The 24,038-nt window shown below is 38.1% G+C and overlaps 1 protein-coding gene across 4 annotated transcripts in view; it reads left to right on the top strand.

The window, feature by feature from the left end:
- Positions 1-24,038, top strand: part of EVC (EvC ciliary complex subunit 1) — a 53,944-nt gene that overhangs the window by 15,890 nt on the left and 14,016 nt on the right. For all 4 annotated transcript variants that reach the window (XM_068679897.1, XM_068679899.1, XM_068679898.1 and 1 more), the window contains 5 exons: positions 98-314; positions 2,045-2,193; positions 5,975-6,073; positions 17,256-17,468; positions 23,112-23,221. In XM_068679897.1, the coding sequence (XP_068535998.1) occupies positions 98-314; positions 2,045-2,193; positions 5,975-6,073; positions 17,256-17,468; positions 23,112-23,221 (788 nt within the window). The remainder of the gene's footprint in view (positions 1-97; positions 315-2,044; positions 2,194-5,974; positions 6,074-17,255; positions 17,469-23,111; positions 23,222-24,038) is intronic.

Genomic DNA, 24,038 nt, shown 5'->3' with positions numbered 1-24,038 from the left:
CTGCATTGTTCGGAGTTGAATAATTTAATAAAAGGACAAGCACAACTAAAGACCCATTCTTAGTTTCTTAACAGGTTTGTTTGTTTGTTTGTTTTAGGACATTCAAGAAAGGTTATTTAATTGGGAGCTTATGGTGAAAATGATTGATTCATTGAAGTTCTATATACCAGAAGAGTGTAAGTGTAGATTAAATATTGTATCAAATATTCTGGACCATTTAACTGTAAAGAACAATCTCTCAGTCCGACAAAAGGAAGAACTTTTAACAGACCTGCACAAGGCATTCTGGGAACAACTAGCACATTTCACTAATGGTGAGTACATAGACAGGAGGTCATGAATTAACTAATTTGAGTATGAGTTGTCATAATTTTATTAAGTAGTACAAAAATTACGGCTTTGGCCCTATACCCCTCTGTTTTAAAAACATTGATGAATTGGCCAAGAATTCTGTTATTGTGAAGGGTGGACTTTGGCTTTAAGCCTTCTAAGTCTTGTTCCAGGCATTGCTTTGTACTTACTCTGCAGTTCATATAATTTATATCTTATTTCATAAATTTGAAGTTTGAAGAAGAGTCACATCTGCTGCAAGTATTTTTTTAAGATTTCTCCATTTACTGTTTATGTACTTGACACTGTTGGTGATACTGGCTAACGTTAGGGACAGTAATACCTAGATATGTGAAAAATGTTGTTTTATGATCTATTATTTCTACCATGTGGAGCCAGGAGAAGGTGCACAAAAACAGTTCTGCTGTCACTTTTGTAAGAAGATAATTTTAACAGTTACTATCTTTAGAAATTATTCTGTTTTGCTCTGTCAGACTTAAGGTATTCTAAATAGTCTTTTCTTCTTCCTTGTACAACCACTCAGATTGCCTAGCGGTAAAGTATGCAATTGTAATGAAGTCTCATCTGTCTTACTGATTTAAGGTTCTTCTTTGTGTCACTTTGAGTGTTACCTAATGTCTACTATGTTGCAAAACTATCCCCACCTTCTCTAATAGGTGCTGAATTAGGCTCAGTGATTTCAGTACCTCATTAGGTTCTGAAATAGACTCAGTGATTCCCATCAACACTCATGGAACATGTTAGTATTTGTTCAGTCAAAAGAAGAATATTTAGAAGTGTTTTACTCTCACAGATTTTTTTCAGAACCATATCTACTACTCATGGGCATACTTATAGAAAACTGTTTTAGTGGGACAGCATCAGGGTTAGAGTTCAGTGAATGGAATAGTCAGAACATATTTATTCTTGTTGCGGTATATTCTTTCTGCATGCAAGAATATATCATCACTAACCTTGAATATGAAATTGTGCCTTATCTCAGGGTTAGCAATTCATAGAATCACAGAATATTTGAGGTTGGAAGGGACTTCTGGAGGTCACCTGGTTCAAACCCGCTTCCACTTCAAAATTCCCATGCTACAGACTAGCTCCACTTGAAAAGCATCAACAATGTGAACAGTTCGCTGGTACTCACAGACTCAAACAACTCATGTCACAGATTATTTTATGGATGTTTATTTCTACAACTGGCATGCCTAATTCATCATCTTCGCATATTTTCAGCCACTAACATTCCTTAAAAATCAACTTATATCTATGTTTGTTTGCTTGTTTTTTTCCTCTGTTTTGTAAAGTTTCTCTTGTTCCACAGCAGAAATATCTCTATCAAGGCTTTGATTTTATGTAAAGTCAGTGTTTATAAATGATGATAAAATGTCTATAGTCAGTAAACCCTAAATGCAGAAGAGCGTTATTTAACGAACTCCTTATTTTAGATAGAAGTGAAACCAGTGAAGGGGAGGGTGTAGGATGGTAGTGAACTAAAAAACTGATAAAGTCTCATGTAGCAACCCAAAAGTTTGCATCTAGAAAGACCATCAGAGTAAGAAACAAATTTGAAATCCTGTTTGGTAATTACTTTCTTGTTTTGTTTACTAACAGCTTTCCATGAGCTTATGTTGTGTGACAGTAGCAGATGCTGCTTTTTCCCTGTGGAGTTACAGTATCTAATCATTGGTGTTTTATGTTCCAGAATGTATCCAGCAAAGTAAAGACCTGATGCTGAAAAGACTGGAATGCCGTGCAAAGAAGAGAGAAGAGTTCAAATGCAAACAGAAAGCTGAACAAGAGAGTCTCCTTAGTAAAACCTTTCATACTGGAAATTTTGATGATTTTCTTAAGGTGAGCACATAAAAATGTTATATTAGCTTTTAAGGCTATATATGCTTCAGATTTCTCCCAGTTCCATAAAAATGGAGGATTCTCTTGAAAATCATCTACAGTAGCACAGGTAGGAAAGGGTCAGACATCCTATTGTCTGTAGGCTTGCCTAGGGTGTTCTCTTCCACATTGTCACGTTGGAACCAAATGCCAAAGGGAGTTAATGCTACATTGCATGTAGAAAACATCCTTTACTTAGATACTTTCTGTTGGGTTCAATACAGAAAATCTCAGGATGAAAGTATCTGGCCTACATTATAGAAGAAAGCGGACTGTACTGATCTAATTGCATTCTGTGAGTGAGGTTACTGAGGCTCAAAAGGCTATTAAATTTCACATAAGCAGAGGGAAAACTCATTATGAACACTGGCAGGATACCTTTGAGAAGGTTTGCAATAGATAATTTAATATGGTATACAGTGACCAATGTAATATTTTCTTGGCCATATTTTCTATAGAGAAAAATATCTCTGTTGTTACTGTTCAGAATGTATATAGTAAATCAGAGCTCTCAGCTGTAAACGCTGACAGCTGCAAAACTCCTGTAACTACTGAGAACCATAGACCCAAGTTATTAAAAAATAAAAATAAAAAAAATCAATGGTCAATTTTCATGAAAAGAAATAATTTCAGGTTAAAGTTGTTATATCCAGCAGTGTTAAAATTTTGATGAAATCTAATAACTGATAAATTGCTATATGAGAAGACCCAGATTCCAACTGTAGCAAACTGTCAAAGGTAGTTTCTCTCAACAATGCAATCTTGTACTGCATACCAAGTTCTATATTGTATGAATTAGATAATGCCATTACTGTTCTTATTTGCCACACCTGTCTGGCATAGTTCTCTTCAAAACTCCTTTTACTATCACATATAGACAAATGAGGTTTCAGGCACTTTAAAATACTAAAACACATTTTACTTCTTTGTCATTTCATACCTTGAGACAGTTAATTGTCACACATTTTTGTATCCATTGAGTGCTTGTGAATGTATTTTCTTTATATACATCACTCACAAACATCCTTGACACATCCCAACTTAGTTAAACAAAGCTTAGAAATTGTGTCAAAATCTCTCCCCTACAAAGTTACAGCCACACAGCTTCATGCAGGAAGCGCTCTATTCTGTATGCCTTAGAAAGCTAACAATTACACTTAGTTAAACTGTAGAGTAACGAGCTGCTTATGTCAGGCTAATCAGGAATGTGCAGAAGTAACAATTTGTTCTTTATGCTGCAGAACAGAACACAATTCTTAATGTTATAAAATGCCTGCGAACAAGTATTAAAGGACAGAAATGTAAGTCTTTCTACTACCACAACGGAGAGCCCCTCTTGTCCTAAAACAGATGGGTCCTTGAGTCCAAAGACTCTTTAAAGAATAAGAAAAATATGTATATGTGCAGCTCCCTAGTTTGATTTTAATAGTCCAATAATTATTTTGCACAAACAGTCCCATTAACCTTGAGGAGCTATTTTAAACCTGGTTCAAAGTTTCATAGATAGTCCAGCAGTTAAGGAGTTGGCCTGAATCATCACCATAAGCCATCAAATACCCATCAAATGCACTTTTTTCTCTGCCTTCCCAGTGCCACCCCATCAAAGGGCTCATAGCAGCCTGCACAGTAACTGACCTTTCTGATGGACTTGAAGTTGTTGCCAATCAGGAAGGTGAATTTTACAGTGAACTTTATTCACATTGGTTTCTCTGAACACACACAAGTTGGATGGTAATGATTTTCTTGCTGCAACTGTTTTGTGTTTTTTTATATGACAGAATGACAGATTATAAAGTAAGGGTTAGAGTCCTCACATCCTTCTGTCTACTTCATCTATGTTTCCACTGGAAAAAAAAAAAAAAAATATTTATTTATTTATGTTATTTATTTATTATTGGCAGAAAATATAGGAATCATCCAGTGAAGCACCCAAGCCAAAAAGTTCCAGTCATAGTAAGCCAGTCTTGTTCAGCCCTACCTCCACTGGATATATAAGTCACAGTTATGAAAGACAGTCCAGTTAGACAGAGATTCTCCTCTATCACATTACTGCATCTTTGGAGCTTCAGTTTTTCAATTTGAAAGTCTAATACAAAGGTCTTGCAATCAGAATAGTGTGTTCCAACAAAAAAAAAATAAAGGTTTAGGGCATAGGTTATTTATATTTTTTTTTTTTTTTTAAATAATAGTCTGATAGTAAGACAGAAGCTGACTCTGTCCTGACTGAGTTTATTCAGGTTTAATGGGATAAATGAACTTGTGTGCATGCAAGCCTTTAATATCATATACTGCAGCAGCAGATGTTGGCTGGAAGAATAATGGTAAGAAATATGAAGCCAAAGGGAAATGGTGTCATGGATGGTTTAACAGCAACAACAACAACAAAACAACACACAAACAGGAAAAAAACAAAAAAACAAAAAAAAACAAAAAACAAACAAAAAAAAAAACAGCAAGAATATTTGGTCATAGTTTCATTTGGTTTAATTTCATTTGGCCATAGTTACTCTGCAGCCTCATTGTCAACCAATGTCTAGTAATGTTGCAGCCCATTAGTACCACAGTCTGCCTGAGGATCCCCAGTCATGAACCATGAACTCTCTTCTTTACCCTGTCTTCACTGCTGCAGGTATGGCTACTACAGATGTCCCTGGACTACCACAGGGCTCATTAGTGCCCAGTTAGGCCAGTGACATATGTTATAGTGACAGATGTTCTGTGTCACAGCCTTCAGTCACTGCTGATAGTGGAATGGGCAGTTGTTCTGGCATTCATTTCAGCTATCATTCTAGGCAATGTTATGAAAGGATGCAGTTGGGCATGCAAAGCTGTATTCCTTCATGCACCAGGAACATATTAAAGCTCTCTTCTTTTTGTATGTTTTTTTGTTTTTTTTTTTTTTTTAATTTTTCTTTTTCTTTTTCTAAATAAAAAAGTAATTTATTTTTCAGTAAAGAAAAAAACCCACCTTACATTTTCCCAGCTGCTATTGCAAATCAGATCCTGGATCTTTTTTTTCCCCACTCTATGAATGGAAAAAGTACCTGTCAGATACCTATGAAGTATTTCAGATATTGGGGAAGAAAAAAGGAAAAACAGCAAGTGAAACATCATGACAAGAGAAGATTGCTGTGCAGAGACAGAAGAAGATCATAAGTGCTCCATTTTCTGCATGTTCTGCTAACTCTGCAAAGCCTTTTGCAAAAATTGTATTGGAAAAGCTGCCAGGTCCTTGTCTCTGACTGAAATTGTCCATCCACTGCCCTTGAACAAGTGTCTACCTCACACCCAGGACCAAGTCTTAGATTAGTGTTTCAGGCGGAGAGCCATCTGACCATTCTACAGGACATGATGATCAACCCCAATGCAAAAGTCCTGTTCAGTGTGATAGTTACAAGAGATATTTATGTTGGTTATTCTGCACTTCAGTTCTGGCTGTGATGAAGTGATACACATACAGAGGCAAGCAGTATGCGAATCAGATGATTTCAAATGTTTTCCAGTATTAGGTACCCCAAACTGCCAAGGCTGTAGAGTTTCATATGTAAGACTGGATATGCCCAAATTAAGGTGCTGAGGCAAGTTTCATGTCCCTCTGGGTTATGATTCCACATAACCACTTATTATTATGAGGGTACATGAGAAAGTGCTGCGAAAGGGGAGGGAGAGGATCACAAGCTATTAAAACAATATTTCCAGCTACTTAACTATACCATTTATATACCTATTGTGTTTCTCTTAGGCTTACCGTGATCTGTTAGAGAAGCATCGGCAGGCGCAGTGGGAACTGGAAGAGGAAGATGACTATGAGAGCACAGAGGCTGTTGCAGTTCTCTACAAGGTACCACCTCTAGTGATATATGTTATTAACTAAAATAATCCTGAAGATCCATTAGCTCCATGACACAATGTGTGGTCTCAGGGAGGAACTGGAGAATTGCAGAAGAGATCATGGCTTTTCCAGAAAGCTAGGTTGGCAAAACAGATTGAAACAGAACAGTCTTTTCCATTAGCTTGCCTTTTCCATTTTATTCCCAACACAGTATGTTTCCTAACCTTGTATAAATCAGAAAATACCTAAATGGTCTGCCAAAATGTGCTATCTGAGTGGCTGAAAAGTCTGTAATAACATTTAGAGTCTACTATGCCTGGCATTAATATCAGGAGAGAGACTTCGTTTAAGTGACAATTATCTCCTCCACACCGTGGCAGGATGATACTATTCTTAGTTAACTTCACTACATATCCAAAAATAGTTTTCTTATCTCTTTTTCCTCTCAAAAAATTATTTTGACACTAGTTAGTTCCTTGAAATAAGTTTAGATCTTTGTTATAAGTAATATTTTTACACCTCTTGATCTTACTTATTTGAAAAATATGTAGATGCATCATTCCTTTGCGTCATCTTTAATTATTTTCTGTCTGTACTGAAAAAATAAGATAATGTGATCTATCTGATGAAGACTAAAAGCATATCTGGCAGTGACCTTTAATTAGGCTGAAACTAATCACTTACAGCTCAACAGGATCCTTGTCATGATTAATTATGACCAGATCAGGGTGTTATGGAAACTTGTAGTCTCCAGAACATCAAGATAAGATACCCACACAGTCTTAATTAGCACTGGTCCATATGCACTTTTTGAAATTCAACTAAAAAAAAAAATTACTGTATTTAGAACAAAAAATATTTTTTACCATGGTTTTATGTAATAAAGCAAACAACAGGATGTTTGAGAAAAACTACTGCTTTGGAGAAGGAAAAATTTTGCTTGGAGGGCTATGCCCATGAATCAGAGTAGATTAATTCTAGAAAACTATTTAAGTCAGCATGTCTGCTGATATTACTGTGAGTGCTCAGTTCTCTGGAGTTACTGGCTTCTTCTCCAGCCCCTTCCTCATTTCACATGAAGCCTCTGGAGACCAAACATTTTTTTTCCCTTGCACAGTTTTACTTCATTTGTAAAATTATATTGCTTTCCTTTGTCGTGTACTCTGCTTTACTGACACTAAAACCAGACTGAATATCCTACTTCTTTCAGTAGTGTAGCGAAGTTTTCTTTTTCATTAAAGAAAAATTGGTTTGGGTGAATTAAGTGTTTCTAGAATTGCCAAGTTGCCAGGAGAGCTGCACAAACTTGAACTCTGCCAATTCACTCAGCTCAAAGCCATTATGTTCCATATTACAGCTGCTCTTTTATTCCTAGACCCATACAAATATTGCCAGACATGAAAAACTGCAAGTACTGTAATCCAACTGGCATCTATTGGATGTGGGTCCACAAATCTTGTTTTCCAGCTATTTTTACAATAAAACATTTTTATTGTGACATTTAACATGGTGCACAACTGCACTTTACTCTCTTTGCCCTAAATGCAGATAGTACAGACTGTTTCAGAAGGGCATACTGCTTCTCAGTATACCTTACAAGCAACATAAGCTAGAAAGAAAATATGAGAGCATAGCCCTATTATAGATAAATGGAACTGCTCTGACTTCTACAGATGAGGAAGTGAAGTGGTTAAACTATTTGACTATTACCCAGGGCATAAAAGCAAACAGATTTAACACTGAGGGAAGGAATTGCATCTCACAACCACAATGCCTTTGCTTCTTCCTCTGTTTCACCAACACTTTCAGAACAAAACTGCACCTTGGACAACCAGAAGCCTTTCCCTGAACAGCAGGGCTTAACCTCTTTGCTTAATTTCTACATCTTTCTGCTAGGGAGAAGCTACTGCTTCCAGTGGTGAGGGCAAGACACTCCTGGGAAGGCAAAAAGAATTTGAGATACTCCACAGTGCAGTGGTGTGACTGCAGCTCAAGTAGACCCAAGCAAGCAAACATTAGACTAAACAGCTGGTACCAGCAATGCTCCCAAGGCAATATTCAGCCCTGGGCTGCAAGAGCTATGTCCCACTTGGGTTCGAAACAGCTAGTTTGTAGAAACAGCTGTTTTGGGCACATCTGCCAACGCTGCGGAGCTCGGTGTTGTTATTCTGGAAGGTCTGTACTCTCTGTAGCTTAACTGATAGTCATTTGCTTTGCAGTCATTTATAGGGTTTGGACTCTGCTGTTGCTGTTGTACCACAAGCGAGGAAGAGGGTAAACTAAAGATTTTTTTAAACAATCTGTTGTTCACTTAATCTCCTTGTTTTCATAATTGTCAGCATGTGTTACTAAATAAGTTAGAAAAAAAAGACTTTAACAATAGAGAGTTCTGTTCAGTTGCTTTTTATCCCTCCAGTAGAAACTGAAGCCTAGTAATATTACTGAAAAACTGCTTGAAACTCTGTAGAGCCACATTAGCATGCTCTTCATGTATGTAGATAAATAGTCCTCAGCCTATGGTCCTCAAGGCATCCAAAGACTGCAAGATTATTTCAAAAAAAATAATTCATATCTTTGTAAACACAGTCAGAGTGGAAAAAAATAGAAGTAAATATTTAGCATTAAGACCCATTTTTATGTTGTTGCAAATAACAATTAGCCCTGCAAAGCTGCACATGGTAGTTATGCTTCCACCCCCCAACACACACACAAATTAAATAGATTTAGGAGAAATAAGACTAAGGTGTGCTACTAGGAGCTAAACCCAGGAGGAGCAAAGTGTTACATAGATCACAACTTCTCTGTAACCATGATTTAGCAATGCTATTCTATATACTCCCTTTACCAAGTAGCTCATATTCTCTGCTGGCCCAGGACTACAAGCAATCACTTACTTATTTTTTATGGGCTAAACAATCTAATATCATCCAGTACCCACAGGATTTAGGGTTCCAGTTAAGTTCCTGCTTGTGTACCCATTGCCATCCACTCTTATTTAAGTACTGTATCAAAACTTGCGCTGTAGATTATCAACTAGAAATCCTCAAGGAAGACGGCAGAGCCATCACCATCAGGCCACTGTTTTGTCCAGCCCTTTGCTCACTGCTGGCCACACTGAGCAAGTGCGTGTGCAGAACCTCATGGTCCCCACAAGCAGCACGGTCCTTTGTTTGCTCAGCCAAGGCACAAAGTTCTCAAGAGCTGCACCCTGACAGATTGACTTGGTCAAGCACAGAAGCCGGAGTGCCTGGGCATGGTCCTAAACTCATGGTCCTGGACTGCTGTATTGGAAGGTCATTACACATTTTTTTCAAGGGAAGAGGACTTGGCAAGACTCAGACCTGCCTTCACCAAGGCCCAGCTCCACACCCTCAGCACCATTCTTTTTTCTGTTTTTCACCCCACATTTCTACCATTCTTTCTAAAAACCTTTATCACCTCTGTATTTACTCTTATTCTGTTTGACTTGCAGTCATTTACAGCAGCTGTTTCCACATAGTTGAGTGGTGTTTATTTATTTTTATAATTTTGTTTTTGTGACAGATTGTAGAGACCTCTTAACGGCTCTTCCTAGGATGGTGTAATGCATAAACATGATCATAGCCACTATGATCTAAAGATAGTCACTAAAATGCTACTTTGTGGTAGTTTAAAAGCAAATCACCAAAGCTCTAATTCCCTATAAGAAGCTAAAAAAGCAATTTGGTCTTTAAATTATAGGTTGTCCATGTTATACGTGATAAAAAGTTTAGGTCCTTCTTTCTTCCTTCAGTTGCACACTAGTGTTACTTGATTTCTTTCCGCAGAGTTACCTTGGTTTGTCCTAGTATAAGCAAGCAGAAAAGCAAACCTGACAGATGTAGTTTTGTGAATAAGTAGAATATTTCAGGTACTGGATGAATAAGTGAGTATCCTAGGTACAGAAAAAAAGATGTCACTTCACTACAAGTGCCACTGACTTGTGGGAGAACAACCTAATCTTGTTCTCACAATGTTCTTCTAAGCCCTTCTCTTTTTTTTTTTTTTTTCATTTTTTCATCTTTTAAACAGTTTGTGAGTTCACCAAGATGTAGCCCTGTAGCACTACCATACCCTGGAGTGCTACAGTACATTAAATAATTATTCAAATTGGTGAAGAAATATATAAAAATGCAATGGTCTGGAAGCTGACTGTGTTTGCAAAGAATAATTGAGTAGGTTTGTTTTATGTACACATGAATAAATCAATTAAAATGGTTTAACTAAGGTCAGTGGAATCTGTTGATGCCTGAAGTGAACGAAGGAGTTGTATTTGGATTGCGTAGGACTTTGCAGCCATAGCAGTGGATTAAAATAATGCACTGTAGGTGAGTAGTCTTGAGTCTAAGCACAGGCTCCGTAACTAATTTTTGAAGTCAAGTTGAGGAATGGGGGGCAAATGATTTTGATTCTTGCAGTATGTCATAACTGAAGGAGGAATTGTGTCAGAGCTAATGGAAAGGCTTAGCCTAATACTTTCAGTAAACATAGTTTTCAGAGTTTTCCCATACACAAGGGATACTGTGTCAAAATAACAGTTTTGTATTGGCTTGAGTAGCTTTTACGTTGGAAAATTATTACTGTAATTTTCTTTCACAGGTCAGTTAAAGCATTTCCTCCTCCCCCCATAACCATTATGTTCTCTTCTGTTTTTCCTGAACTCTGGAAAAGATTAATGAATAGTTCCTTGCAAGTCTGTCTCAAGTTTAGCATATGAGAGAGATGTTAACCAACCTTTAATCTTTTCTTTCTCCTTCTATTTATTTATTTCTATTTAATTATTTAATTATTTTGGTGAACTACCTGCTTATTTCAGCAGGGAAGGGAGAACTGAAAAGAGCTTGGTGGTTAACAGCTCTTTATTAAGAAAACAGACATGCAGATTACACAAAAGGAATCAATTAACAGACGGGAATTACATAGTCCCTTGTAAAGTAATTATTTTTCCTCAGCCTTAACATCAAAACCATAAAAATACAAAATTTACTGTCATTTATAATTCCTCTTTGCTGATAGCAGTTCACCAGAATGTTATTTCATTTGACTTAACAAAACATAGAAATGCACAAGAATTTAGATTAAAAGCTATTAAGTAGTGAGTATTATCAACAGGCAAGGCAATAAACATTTTATGAATGGGTAAACATTGAATGTGAGGTTGAAGCAAAGTATTTGATGTTTTTCTCGGTTAATAGGAGGGGAAAAACTATCTCTGTCAAAATGATGAGTACAGATTCTTAGAGATTCGCTCTTTCATTGCTTTCCTTATATAATTTCATTAAGTTGAGATACGGCTGGGGATGCTTTCATAGAGTGTATGGCATGTGTGGCTATTCAACACTAGCTTCTTATCAAGATGAGTCACCCACAGCTTGTCTCAAATGCTCACTTTTGAAAATTTTGCCATGTGACTTGGTACAAAAAGGTTGAAAGACTGTGTCATCTGGTAGATTGAACTCTTACCACATGAACTCATTCTAATTCCGAGTTGGTGGATGGATTGAATTTGGTCTGGTCATTTCAGTCAAAGCTTTGAGCTCCTTATCTCTACTATGTTTGCACATTCAGTTACAGTTCTGAAAACGTTTATTGTATTTGTAAAATCATACCCAAATGTTTCTTCCATTAGCCTTTCCTATCTCATCACCAAACAACATGGGTCATTCTGGGTGCCCAAAGCGATTGGCTGGCCTCAATCAAGAGTCAGCAAGAAGCTGAAGAAGTTCAGCCCAGCTGTAGGTATTCACAAAGAGTTACTATGAACATATGCGCTGATATGAAATACAGGGTGTGTGATATGTATAGGCTTATTTCTGAAGTTTTCTTCTTGCCTTATCGCATAAGAAAATGTATTTTGTATCTGTAAGGATTCATAGTCTCCTGATAGCTTGATCTAGTATAGGATATCACCATATCTCAGAGGCAAATTTCTAAAAAGGTAGAAAGCTAAGGTTGAAACTGCCTCCTGAAATAATCAAAGACCAATGAGAGGGCAAACTATAATTTCAAAGTCCCATTTTTATTGTATGGAATTCAAAGTATTTTTTATTATTATTTATTTTTATTATTATTAGCTTGTGCCTAAGGATGACTTCCATGTCATTGTGTTGTCGTGGTGTCGATGCTTAAAAGCAGGGTGCAGTTAGCATTCCAGAATTCTTCTTTTGGAATAGAGGAAGAAACGTGTTCAGTCAGCTTTTCCCCACTTAGCCTGAGTTTATGATGGGAGGTATCTTGTAGTGGCCAGTTGTGTCCAAGAACATTTGGAATTACTGTAGGAAGTATGATCTACTTAATTTATTTCCTTAATAAGACACAGTATGAGTCTCTTGCCCCCTAAACAAGTATCCTAGCCTTTGGACGTGAGGTACAGAAGTGTTCTACAGCTTTAACCAGAAATGTTAATTATTTTAATGAAATGTTGTTGTATCCGAAGTTAACAAGTAACTATCACAAGTCAACAAATAACTATGCAGTTGCCTCTTAGAGATAATAAATCCTAGATAGTGGCATTTAAAATACAATACAACCAGCATGTCTAAATATATTTTCCTGCTTCACAATTTAATTATTTTCTTTATTCTCATCTGCATGTAGGAACCCTTAATCATTTGTCTGTAAGGGAAAGCATTAATACTGATCTTTGGATTTGTAGTGAAATCTGATAAACTGTGTATTTCCCTTGGTTTTTGACAAAATTATATATTTACTGCCTTGTTTGAAATTCAGATGCACTCAGCATTTCAATCTCAGCCCATTTTATTTCTGCATCTACCCTGTGGTATCTCTTTATGCTTGATGAATTTCTCTTGAGATTTTTTGAAAAGCTTTCAGATTGACTGCCAGGTACTACAAACAGGTTCATTCAACGTTGCAATCAGCTATTCTATTAATGGAATCAATTTGAATAAATTTCATTAAGTAAAAGTCCTACAAACAAGAAATGGTATATCAGGAAGTTTATAGGAACTATTTTGTAGGGGTTCTAGTCCAAAAATAAGATGCGCAAGCAGTAAGATTTCTTACTGGTTTTGTTCGTTTCCTAGAGAAAATAGCCTGCATAATATGCAGTGCACTATCCTTGTTTCAGATGGACTTTATTGCTGTTTTGCATAGAGTATATTCCTTATAATACAAATATTTTGAACTATTTTCTTAGTTTGAATCATACTCATAGAATTAAGTCACATCCACATTTTTTCCCTAAATGGAGACTTACCATTTCCCCTACACAATCTTTTAAAGCCATTCCACTGCATTTCTACAAGTGCTGCATTAAACAGTATAGCCATCACGTTGTACGTGTGTGATATGCTCTCTGTGTAGGGCATGCTGTAATGTTAGGGTTTGTGCTGGACTGCATGGGCTGTAATGTACATATTATTATGTGTTCAGGTTAAAAAACCCAGTGACCAGCTAAAGAGAAGTTAATATTTTGATAGTCGTCACTGATGGAGGTTTATTTTGTGATCCCAGACTGCAGCTGAGACCAGTAAGTGCAGGACTTGTGTCCTGCACAGAACAGAATTTATAATAGAAGTTGAAGTGTTCAGTACTGTTGAAAATCACTCTCAGAGGGACTTAAAGCACTTGACCAAGCTTCCTGTTCCTTTGCCTGTTGGCAGCGTCTGTGAGATGAAAAGTACGTACCGCTCAGTCCCATTTATTTGTCTTCCATGTATTTGTTCAGCTTTGTCCTTTCTAAAGGAAATGTTGATGTGAAAAACTGTTCCTGGATTTCTAGTCCCACTTTCTTGTCCTTTCACACCAATTTCAGCAGAGGACCATGAAGTATTTTGCAAATAATTAAGCGCTTATGATCTGAAGACAGCTTTGCCCGTCACACTAACGAGGTTATGTAGTTAAGCATGTTGTGGGAACAAGATGTAATAACGGTTTTCCTGGGTATCTGTGTTCCTGCTCCGGTAGCACCAGCAGTAAGTATACAATATAATTTGAAGCTGCAGGGAGTGCAAGCAGAATGCTATTCAATTGATCTTTAAACAAAATGGCATGACGACAAGTAACAAAATGCATTCTTTAGGTTCTGTGCAAAAGATTCCCTGGTAAATAATAATACAGGGCTGTCAGCATGCCAGGGAAATGCTATCAGTTCTGAAGCAAAATGTGTTGCAAAGCAATTTAGTTGCTGTAGATAGAACTCTGTTTGTTTAAGAATAGAGTTCCTTAACACCCTGCCTGAGATCTTTGGAGATTGCGATAGAAATGCCACAGACTTCACTAGGCTTCCTCTGAACTATTTTAGACCCAAAAGAATTTTTTATATCTTGGAACACCCAGTAAGGGCAGGAGAATTAAATTGTCTCAAAAGACAAGAATAGCTCAGAGAAGAGATGGTTTACAGAGACAGACTGATATTTTTTTTTTTAATGTGGTGTGGGATACAAAGATTAGAAAAATAGAATCTTTATGTTAAATCCCAGGATTTAGAGACTTGAATTTTAAAATAAAGCAGCAGCAGAAAGAACTTAGACCATTTTGCATTAGTGTTGACAAGCTAAACCAGGTCCACAACTAAACAGATTGTTAAGAAGATGGTATGAATGCTGCCTCTTGTTGTAACAGGAGCTGGTAGCTAGAAAAATTAAAGAGGAGATGATCTACCTGTGCTGCATAGTGTCTTTGCAGTGATATATGCAGCCTGAGGCACTTCTGTGCTGTATGGGGCACGTTTCAAACAATAATTTAGGACTGGTGTGGTAGATTTCATTCCACTTTTCAGTGTTTCCCAGTGCCCGGTCTAGTTGTTTAATCTGGGAGATTTTAGCAGAGCAGACATAGCTACATTCAGTACCTGCAGCATAGGCGTCTGTGCACAGGTATCCAGAATTCTTTGGACTGCAGTTCCCTGTAAAACCATTTTCAGTTTATTGCAGAATGGTCACTTAACATTGTCTCCCCGCTGCCCTGTTCCTGCACTGCCAGAAACACTGTGAGACCAAGTTTTCTATGCATTCACAGAGTCTGGCCCCAGTGTGGATGCCAGCAGCAGCAACCATGGGCACCAAGCAGGTCCCAGCACAGTCACTCCAGTATCACCTCCAGCAGCAGAGCAGCCCCACCGCTGGGTGCACTCTGACCACAAAGTGTCTCAAACCAAACCACCAAAGAGTAAAGAACTTAGGTTTTTGACAGAAGTTGTTGCATACTAAGCAGGCTAGCCCAGCCAGCCAAACCATTTCGTAGTAAAAAAAGGCGCTGCATAGAGAAATATATCACTAGTCAGACGTTACCCTAATGACACTGTCATGTCCAGATTGTGAGCAATAGCCAGAAATGAGAGAAGTGTTACCAGAAATGAGATGTCCAATTGTGTCTCCAACTATAATTTCTGGCCAGGACCCAGTCTGAGGTTAAACAAAGTCAGTGGGAGCTGGGTTCATAAAATTCTGCATGTTTTTAACAAGTAAGAGAGTGGAAGAAATGAGACATCTCATCTCGAAAGTGTAGTGAACACTTCTGATAGTGTTGTGCCTCGATTTTATCCATAAGTAGAGGTTGCTGCAGGGAGCTGTTAAACTAAGCTATTTATTGTTTGTGAAACAGCTCATTAATATGGTGATTAGCATCCTACAGGGATCCCAGGAGGAAAATAATAATTTAGTATTCAGTGCACAGCTTGGGTATTTTACAATAACTGAGACATACAAAAAAAAATAAAAAAAATAAAATAAAAATCTGTCCACTCAATGGGTATTGATAAACCTAAACACTGAACAAATAAAGGTTCTGTGGAAACAGTATGTGAAGCCAAAATTGATCATTAAGGGGGCATATGCACAGAGCCAGATTGAATGTGCAGCCTAAATTCTGTTCATTGCTTGTTTCTGAGTAGTAGTAGTTTGCAAATTTAACATCCTTCTTCATTTATTTATTTTTATGATACCACATCTAGAAATTGGAATGGACTCTTAGACAATAACACATTATACCAGTGTCCCCCAAAACCAGACAAGTCCACTAGAAATTTTCATGTGTATGAGCTGCAGACAAATGTTTTTGACATTTAGATAAATATGACTGTACTTCTTTTGAGAGGTTCTGGATTTTAATCACTTAAGAGACTGTGATTAAACACGTATTTAAAGGAAAGCTACAGCTAGAAGGCTTGACTTAGTTTTGCAAGAGAAATGCTGAAAAGAGTTTTTGAAAATACTAGCTGTATTTTACAGGAAAGGAAATAAATTTAAGTATTTTCAAGAGGGCTAACAGTGATTTACAATGAAAGAAAAATCTCACAGACAATAAAGCTTTTTTGATTGATATGACAATGGTGAACTCACACAAAAACAGCTCTTCGTACTGCTGGAGTACTGCAGTGTCTGTGTGACCTTTCCAATGTCTTTGTTTTCTCTCTTCCTCTAGGGAAAGCTACCTGCACTCAGTTATCTCAGGGATTATCTCAAATTTCTAGCAAGTTTGCAAAGGCAGCTCATATCATCACTGTGTATTTGACATTGAAATTACAGGTTTTGAAAAGATTTAGTAGCTTCGATGCCATCTGACTAAATCACCCAAACTCCTCTTGCGAATGAAACAGGCTCAGCAATTCAAAACCAGAAGATGTTTGTTTTCTTAGGCTTGAAGCTGTTCTGTATCAAGATGGATTTGAATAATTCTGCCCTTCCAGAAAGTACTGAAGAATGTCATATTTCAGAGCAACAACTATTAACATGACTAGTGTCAATTTTATCTACCTAAATGTTACACTGTCCTTTTTAACTCTTCCTTATTTCTTGCCTTTATTCATTTTATGTCACCACCTTTAAAAATATGCCTATGAGGTGTCGTGCTACACAGGATTCTTTCGGCAGTGACAGACAAAATCTATGGGATTTACAACACCTTAGTTGCATTGCAGTTGCACGTGGGCAACCGTTAGGGTTCAAGATCTTGTGCTAATGTCACTATTTCATTTGAAATGCCTTTATGTGCCTTAAACCATGTATGTTGTTGCAGGTTCCACCTACAAAACCTGGTATAACTCAGGCGTTACTGGCATTGGATTTTATCTCTAGGGGTTACTGGTCCAATGTGTTAACTGGGACATGGTTCCCTCACTGACATTGTACAGTATGCAGTCATATGGCTCCAAAGGGTCATGAGGTTTGCTTTCTCACCTTCCTTATTTTGTCCCCCTTTGCCTCCCTAGGAGCTGTATTCTAAAGCTTCCAGTGTTTTAGCAGAGTTGGTGAATGAGCTGTTTCTTCAGACCCTGCCTGTAGTGACCGGCCTCTCTGTAAGAGAATGTGAACTGTTGAAAGAGGAGTGGCAGGAGAATTTGGTCCCTCAGCTGGAGAAGTGGGACACCCACCATCTTAAACGCTGGAAGCTTTTCCAGGAACAGCTACTACAAGAAGAAAAGGTAAGACCCATATCACATTTTGGGACCCCGGGTTCTGAAAACAGAGCTATGGAATGAAATTGTCAAGGTACTAATCTGTGGGGAGTACTTTGTGTATAAATATACAGACCAGGTCCAGACACAGATCCAGACTCAGGATGGGCAGTTTGAGCTGCATTATGAAGTGAATATATATGCTGTGCATGTAGACTCAGCATAGAGGAGTCAGAGAATAATTACTGAACATCTGTCCACAGTGTTTGACAGCTTTGTCAGCACATAAACATTTTTTGGCAAGGCTTCTGTCTGATTTCACAGTGTCCTCAGCTCTTGAGCATCTACAGAAACAGTTCAAAAAAACCCTTCATCTGGTCCTTTTGGAGAGAGTACATGTGAGTACAGTTTACAGGAAAGGAAGCCTTACAGTGATAAATGTTTCTTAATAATTTCTTTATATTAATACTGTAATAATTGGAAACAACTCTTTATATAAAACTTACTCTTTACTCTGAGGAGGTGAAGAAGCACACATCCCTTTCCTTTGTTCTGTTTGTGTCCAGCACAGGAGGCATTGAGACCAGAGGAGAAAACCAACAGCAATAAATTCATGTTAGGGCTCCTTTGCCTCGTCCTTCCATTGTCCTATTGAATCTCAAGCATTGCTCAGGGCCAGCGAGGACGTACTTTAACAGCAAGCATAAACCCCACAGAAGGGGTGATCTCAAGTCTAAAATTTTTTTCCAAAGACACTTTATGCATTCCTCCAGTACTATCATTGGACACAGTATGTACAAGTATCAAGTGGAGAAACCAGCACCCCTGGGATTGCTTCTCAAGAGATTAAAAGGATTAGTTTGTCTCCAGCAGTCAATTGCTGGATAATAGTTCCTTGGACAGCACTGCATGTTGAATTCATTGTATGTGAATTCAGATATTCCAGTAATGTCCAAGCACAGGATAGTTAAAATAAAACGTTGACTTTCCATACTTTCTGTGTACTGTAGCATTCATAATGTAAAGCAGATGGCTTCCTAGCTGGGAAAATAAAGCAAAACAAAACAAAACAAAACAAAAAAATAAATAAAGGATTTGCTGACATCATTAACAGTAATTACTGAGCTATAGGGAAATTCACTTAAACAAGGACACATAGCTTTCACATTGGTCTGTGGGTCACCAGCACTGTAGCTGGGCATTCTTCAACATAAAAATTGCCTGAGGAACAGACAGAGCTTTCCTAAGGACAAGTGGATAAGTGTGGGATAAAATTCTAGAAGAGGGTTTCTCCTAGTGGGAATATGTATGATTCTTCAAGACAATAGGCTTTGCAACTTTTTTCACTTACATGTGGCCTTTCAGAAGTAGTTTGAACTAAACTGGAAGAAAGACTGCTATATCTCTATCTAAAGTGTGCAGGGAAACAATTACTCCACCAAGGCTAGGCTGGCAGATTTTCCTGTGTAAACAAGTTTGAAAAGTATCACGCAACTCACTGTATTACATTTAAATGCAAAGTGCGTTTATTGGCACATTCATAGTATAAAAACAGCAACATGTACATTTAAACAATAAGTTGACACTTGTATCCTACTGAAAAGAACACAACTTTAGAAAAGAAGAGAGCTCAGACATTTGTGGCAGGTGATCATGTCATCTGGGAGATCCTATAGACGTTACAGTGCTGAATGTGTCAGAAGATCCATAAATCAACATTCATATTGACAAGCCTTTTAATTTATCAGGCATTTTCCAGCAGGAGATAAGTCTCTCATTTTCCTTTTGACAAATATGATATACTGAGAGTTACATAGTCACCTACTTTACAGACCTTGAAAGTCTACCACCAGAAGGCTTTTCACCAGGATATTTAAGCTTTTCAAGGTGGCTCAAAAAGACATTTTTCCCATTTATCTGAACTACATTTATTTTGAGATTACCTTTCCTAGCATTTATACATATCTGGAATATAATGTGCTTTGGGGAAACAGAATCACTTTTGTGCATGAAAAGGAAAATTCAGTTTCATATTTAACTTTTGTCTTATAAGCTTGATGATGTAAGTGAGGCAAAATATAGGAATTTAGGAATAAATGACTAATGAAAATAAATTATGAACATTTTACCACATAGCTCCCACCTCATGATGTCTCTGGAAGAGCACTGTCGTCTGTTATGCAGAGCAGGCTGCTGCACTAGGCTAAGGTACTTGCTTGACATTCAGTGTGCATCACACACCATCTACAGGCTGTTAGAGAGAAATTGCTTTCCTCTGATTTCCTGAAGAATTTGTGCTAAAAATGTCAGCTCCAGAAGAAAGTGTGCTTACTTGGGTCTAATTTGCTGTTTTATCTGAAGTCTAACTCAAAGTATTTTATGGGTTTCATTACCCACTAACGGCATATTCCACACACTTATTGCCAAAGAGTAATGCTTAATGTTAGCTCTGCTGCAGAAGGTCTTACAATGGACTTGTTGCCAGGAGACAAAACACAGAAACTTACAGAGACAAAATGGGGTGAGGAGATTTCCATCCAGTTGCACACCATTGGTTGGCACCCAGAGAGGTGAATCAGCATCTGCTTATCAGCATTGGCATGCTGTGCTTTTTTGCCTTCTCTTTGTTTTACAGATACTGATTTCTTTCACAGTGTTTGGAACGACTCCTCTTTTCAAGTAGCCAAACATTCCTCGGAGCTTTACTCCACCATTGAGGATGATTTTGTCCCTGGTTTTACTGGTTAAATGCAGGTTAGGAATTTGAGAGCCCAGCTCTTCCAGCCACTGAGTCTGTGCTACATGGAGAGTCATTTTCTCCATTCTTTACCAGTCTGTCAGAATGTAATAGTATTTTGGAGACAGGCTATAGTGGACAACTGTGTGAAAGGAAAGCGATGTAGGATGCCAGGTCAGGAGAGGTAAGAACTGGCTGTCCCATAGGGGACAGTGCTGTTCCTCTCCAGGCAGCCCAGGCCCAGGCTGACTTTCTGGTGGCCTCTCAGCCTTTTTGATTCTCCACTCAGTGCTCCCAATGCCAAGCCATAGAGGAAAAAACATAACACAGGTACAAGATTCCTGTCTAGTAGTGTTAGGTCTTGAAGCAATGTAAAGTTGTTCCCAAGAAAACAAGTTTTGCAAGGCAGCTGGCAGCTTGGCCTGGTATTGGAAGAGTAGTGCACTGCATCACATAACATCACCTTTTCACCTGGCTAGATTAAATAGTTGTGTCTGTTTTGCTATTTATCAGCCATAAGCCAGCAGCCTCAAATTAAGATTCCCTTCGGTGTTGCATTTGGGTCTGTATGTGTGAGTTCTTGCAGTGTTTTGGGGAGTCGAAAATACCCAGCCCTCCAGGTTTATCCCAGTGAGCAACTGTAGTACTGCTTCCCGTAAAACATGCAATAACTGTTCTGTTTCTACCCCCAGCTGATCCTTCCCTTCTTGATCATCTTGTTCCTTATGGAAGCAAAACACTGGCTTAGTATTTGGTCCAAATCTCAATCTTCCTTATTTAACACCCCTACTTAAATGCATAATAATGCCCATTCTTTCCTCTTTGTTCTCATACTACTTAATGGCTGATGTACTTCTAAGTTTAACTGTGCACGGGGTTATTTTTTACTGTGTCCCAATCTTTCCGTTGGTCTCAGAGGATTGAAGAGACCCATTATAAATTTTGCATGCAGATTATGTTAGATGCGCTCTCGATTAAAAGGTGACTCATTCATTTACTTTAAAAGAAAGTCTGTGTTCACCACTACAGAACTACACTATGTCCTCATAAACAGTAAGAAGTAAACAATTCCTACTACAATTCCTACTACAATGCCTGTCTGTGTTATCATTCTGAGTGCCTTTTTGGATGGGTTGTACGGGCAGCAGCAGAGGTGTTACATTTTTGTTTCTTGACTGCAATATTATATCATTTACAATTCCAGAAAACCTCTCCTGTATCTTGGTGGCCTACATCTGATTAAATCTGCATGCTGTTGGAGAACAAGTAGGCAGACAGGCCCTTCAAGAACAACTTCTTGATGAAAACCAAGTCTCCAAAAATAATGGGGAGCCACATCTGAGCCACAGTGACTCATTGAAAAAGCTCCTCTAGAAAGTAAAAGGTCCTTTTCAGCCCTCTTGTAACTGCTGAAAGAGACAGTAAAATATGCAGTGCAATGTATCAACTTGGTCAACCAAAGAATTTACTAGACACATGCAGAGGGGTGTGAAACACTAGGGAACCATATCCATAGAGCTGCTAAAGGGAAATACTGATACAGCTATTATTGGCATCCGTCACAGTGATACCTGGAGACCTGGTAGACTTTAATTTGTCGCTTGCAGTGTGCAGTTGGAGATGACACTGTGCTTGGCTGTGCTCTGTGATTTTCAGAATCACCCAGGCTCAAATCAGTTGAGGTCTGTCTGCCTAGGCACATCTTGCAGCTCCTTCTGAAAGCAGCTCAGGGGGCTCCCAGCACTGTGCAGACTTAAGTGCTGTGCCTCTCATGCCCTTTCCATCTGTAATATTGACTGCCAGCCCATACTTCCCTGACACCCCACATGGGAGAATGTGCTTTGATAAGGTTTTCTTCATGGAGAGGGAACAACAATATGTGCTACTGTGTATGCTGCGGAGAATGCACTATCCGAGAAAGAGGTGCATTTTTCTTTTAAAGCCAAAGATGAAGTGCTTTCTGATGTTCTGCACTTCCCTGGAGAGTTAATTCTGTGTTCACATATAAAGCCTCTCCTGCACAGATCACTGCTTCCCAGGGAAAAGACTATCAAATCCAGTATGGAGACCCAGGACCACTCCTAATACCTTGCACTAAGAGAGGCTGCACTTATGCATCTAATTCTTTGCTGGACATATTGATCTAGTGAAATCTTGCTGTCTACAATAACAGAAAATTTACTCCCTCATGTTCTGAATGAAGATGGAACATGAAGTAAAGCTGTCAGAGAGACGGAGTATTATATTTAATTTAGGACTCTGCATATGTCTGCAAGCAACCTGCTTTTACCCAGCTGCCAATGTAGCCTGATATATACTCTTCATCTCACAGTAATGGAGTTTGGGCCTTACAGTCATTTCATCTTATGGCCTATTATTCATTAAATGCTGGCAATACACTAAGCAAAATCTAAGTCTGTATCTCCAAAAGTTTACAGTATAATGGCGAGTCCATCAAAACATTTCAAGATTAAATTCTTTGATCTAAATATCACCTTGAGGGAGCTGTAATCTCAGTCCTAAACCTAATCACATCTCCATTTCTAACTACTAGCATTGCGTACTATGCACAAAGTGAGATGAAAGATATCTTTATTTTGTTAGGTGAAAGTAAAAACTACATCTCTACTAGTGAAAAAAAATGAAACAGCCCACTGCAACCTACTGATAAGAGTCGATGCAGTATTTTGTGCCACATTGTTCTTTTTTCCATTGGTTTTCTGTTGGTGAAACCAGAGAATCTGTAGGAGACAGCTCGGGGCTGATCCAGATCGGACTTTGATCATTAAGATGCAATTTGTTTCATGGAAGAGGGGAATTACTGTTTTTAACCAAAACGAAAAACAAAAAACCTTTAGATAACCTCCTGATTCATCATATGGTCACTGAAATCAGAGCATCTTACAGTTGTGATTTTTTTTCCCTGCTTTTAGCTATGGATAAATGAATATGCTCTCTCTGCTGTGATGCAAAAGCACCTGTCTGAGAAACAGGAGAAGATAATTCAAGGTGTTGTGAGCAGACTAAGCTGCCTCAGTGATGAGTAAGTATGGTTTTATCAGTAAGCAGTGCAGTAAAATTGCAATGCTGCATGCACAGATAAAAACCCGTGTATATTACATTGCAGAAAGCAGTTTTAAGGGATTCTGAGCATCCTCAGACAGAGAGACAGTTTCTGTAGGTTTTGGTCTGAGTGTTAAAAAAAAATGCCAACAGATAGGATGATTCCTGGTAAGGCAAAAGTAAAGTCTTCTTCAATTAGTCAAGTGGCGTATATTCTGTATATCTGTTCCTATGTTTGTGAGTTATTCCTAATCTTGAAACACGTTCACTTTGCACTCTGTATCTCATGCCGGAGTTGGATATCTGTCAATGTAAAATGTTCAGTCCAACACCATTCAGCTCTACCTTTGCTTTCTGCTATTAGTATACTACTGACCATATCTTTGCATGTAAATGACTCCTGTCTCGCATTCTCTGTCTATATTCACTAAGGAAACTTTTAGTTTTGTCTCATCTTTGTTCAGCTAAAGTCTCTTTGAGAGACATACCTCTCAATAAAATAAATAAATAAATAAATAAAATTTGTGTTATCTGCCTTATTTTGATTAAGATAACAAATGAGTTCATTCATCATAGTTTCAACATTATCAAAGATCAATGCGGTTAAAGACTTGGCTATCTGGAATATTGGTGTTACTGCCAATGCACTCCTTTATTATGGCTCTACTTCTCAGTTCAGCCTCCCCTTTTCATGTTCTCTGACTTCAACATTGCTCAAGATTTGGTACCTAGAGAGCTTGTTGCACACAGTAGGTAGAGACACAAACCCACCTTGAAAGATATCATCCCAAATGGGT

The sequence above is a fragment of the Anas acuta genome, chromosome 4 (assembly GCF_963932015.1).
Source record: "Anas acuta chromosome 4, bAnaAcu1.1, whole genome shotgun sequence".
NCBI lineage: Eukaryota > Metazoa > Chordata > Aves > Anseriformes > Anatidae > Anas > Anas acuta.
Note: the sequence above shows the minus strand (reverse complement) of the source record. Positions and strands in the feature narration are given on the sequence as shown.